The 1,969-nt window shown below is 38.0% G+C and overlaps 1 protein-coding gene across 1 annotated transcript in view; it reads left to right on the top strand.

The window, feature by feature from the left end:
• FKBP14 (FK506 binding protein 14, 22 kDa) overlaps positions 1 to 1,644 on the top strand; it is a gene marked incomplete at its 5' end in the record, with an annotated part of 7,102 nt that extends 5,458 nt beyond the window's left edge. The window contains one exon of the mRNA XM_010142310.1: positions 1,380 to 1,644. Coding sequence (XP_010140612.1) covers positions 1,380 to 1,538 — 159 coding nt within the window. The remainder of the gene's footprint in view (positions 1 to 1,379) is intronic.
• Positions 1,645 to 1,969: the final 325 nt, after the last annotated feature.

The following is a 1,969-nucleotide window of genomic DNA, read 5'->3' as shown; positions in this document are numbered from 1 at the left end:
CCTGCTGAATGTTCTTGAACTCAACAATTAAGGTACTGTCTGTGCTTTGCCTTTCTTGCGTGGCTTCAGCTCTTCTTATGCCTTGACAATAGATTTTTTTTGGTAAAACTAAATCAAGGATGTACATCTGTGCTGCACCATGCTGAGCCTTGGATCCCAGCAGAGCTGCTGGACTGTCCCTTCAAAAGTGGCTTCAGTAAGCTGAGGCATAGTCATGTGACCCGTGTGTGCTTCACACTTAGGGAGACTCAGAGGAAGTAAAACATCTTAGAGATAAAACACGACTTCAGGGGTTTTTTTGAGTTATTTGCTGATTTACTAATAAACCAGAATTAGAAATTCTGCTCTAGAGCTGTCCTGTTTCATAGCATTCACTGTCTGAAGGACATGTATTCAGCGTCATTCACCTTCTGTTTGCCTCTTGTTTTCAGTCTTCTGCTTTTCTGATGTGCAGAAGTTATCCATGACATGTTAGGGTAAACCACCGAGTTTGTTTTGATTTGAGGCTGGTGCAGTTTGCTAGACCCAAAGGACTAATCTTTTGTACTGTGCATCAGACAGACAGTGTCAGTGTGTTGAGTGTCTGTGTATTAGAAATATAAGCAATGACCCTAACAAATACCAGAATGTGAAATGAACAGAACAGACCTGAAACATGGCCCATTTATCTTGCTGTTAACAGTTCTTGTTTATACAGTTCTTGTTATACAAGTGGTATCTGTATAACAGGTGGGTGTGTTGGTATTTAGAACACTTGGGATCTCAATAGTTGAGCCTTAAACTCAGTAAAAATAATCTGATGTAGTTGAAAACACTGTTCACCGTTAGTAACTAGCTTAGTGTAAGTAACTGTTCCACTAGCCTGTTTAAAAGCTACCTTGAATCTTTGTCCCTCAAATTTTTGAGATATCTAGAGATAAATCTTTGTCAATGTAGTTCCCATTAGAGCAACAAATACTGAGATTGTGGGGAGATTTCTGTGTATGTTTGGGGTGGCTACCTACTGGTTTGTCAAAGTGCTAGAACATGACAAAGCTGTTAAGGTCTCTGACCAACAGGTAACTAGTAACTTCTGCTTAGTTATTTACACTTTACTGTATAGACATCAGATGATGGGTTTTCCCGGCTCATTTTTCAGCCAGGTGCCGTAAAGGTATGGGAACTGATTTGCTAGTTTTGCTCTTGCTTATATTACTAAAGAGTCATCACTGAACAGGTCTGCAGTGTCAGTCAGACAAGTAGTGTACTGTCAGCAGCATAGGAAGGAACATATCTGTTGTCTAATGCTGCCACCCTGAACATCATGATCCTCTCTTATGCTATAGTGATCAATTCTTTCATAAACCTAAAAACATTAACTCTCACCTTTTGTCTCATAGGTGAAAATTTACTTGAAGAAAGAATTTGAAAAGCATGGAGCAGTGGTAAATGACACCCAGCATGATGCTTTGGTTGAAGACATATTTGATAAAGAAGATGAAGACAGTGATGGGTTCATATCTGCAAGGGAATTTACATACAAGCATGATGAGCTGTAGAAAAGGGTGACATAATTTTTTTGACACAAATGGTGGTGACTTAGACTGTCTGGTTCTCTTGTCGTCTTAATTTTGTGTTTTGGAGTTGATAGCTGCTATTGGCAAACACTCTTTGTTTATATAAAAGAGCATTTCTGTTCATTATGTACAAATGTTTTAAACTATTTTAAAGTATGAAAAGGTACCTCCTTTTGTGCAGCAAAGATTTGCACATCAGTGTTTTTTAAATTTTGTAATAACTTATTTTTCAGAAATGAAAAAAACTTTCCAGTTATCAAACGTTGTGAAAATCAAAATCCAGTTTAGTGCCTTTCTGTGATTTCTTTGTGTGTTAAGATCGCTTTTGGTGACTCCTTTATATATAGCTTCTAGGCTGTGGCTTAACTACTTGACCTTGCTTCTTGTGTGTCACTGCTTAAAAAGCAATGTAC

This window comes from Buceros rhinoceros, unplaced genomic scaffold, assembly GCF_000710305.1.
Source record: "Buceros rhinoceros silvestris isolate BGI_N320 unplaced genomic scaffold, ASM71030v1 scaffold7668, whole genome shotgun sequence".
NCBI lineage: Eukaryota > Metazoa > Chordata > Aves > Bucerotiformes > Bucerotidae > Buceros > Buceros rhinoceros.
The sequence above is the reverse complement of the archived record's forward strand: the minus strand, read 5'-3'. Positions and strand labels throughout refer to the sequence as shown.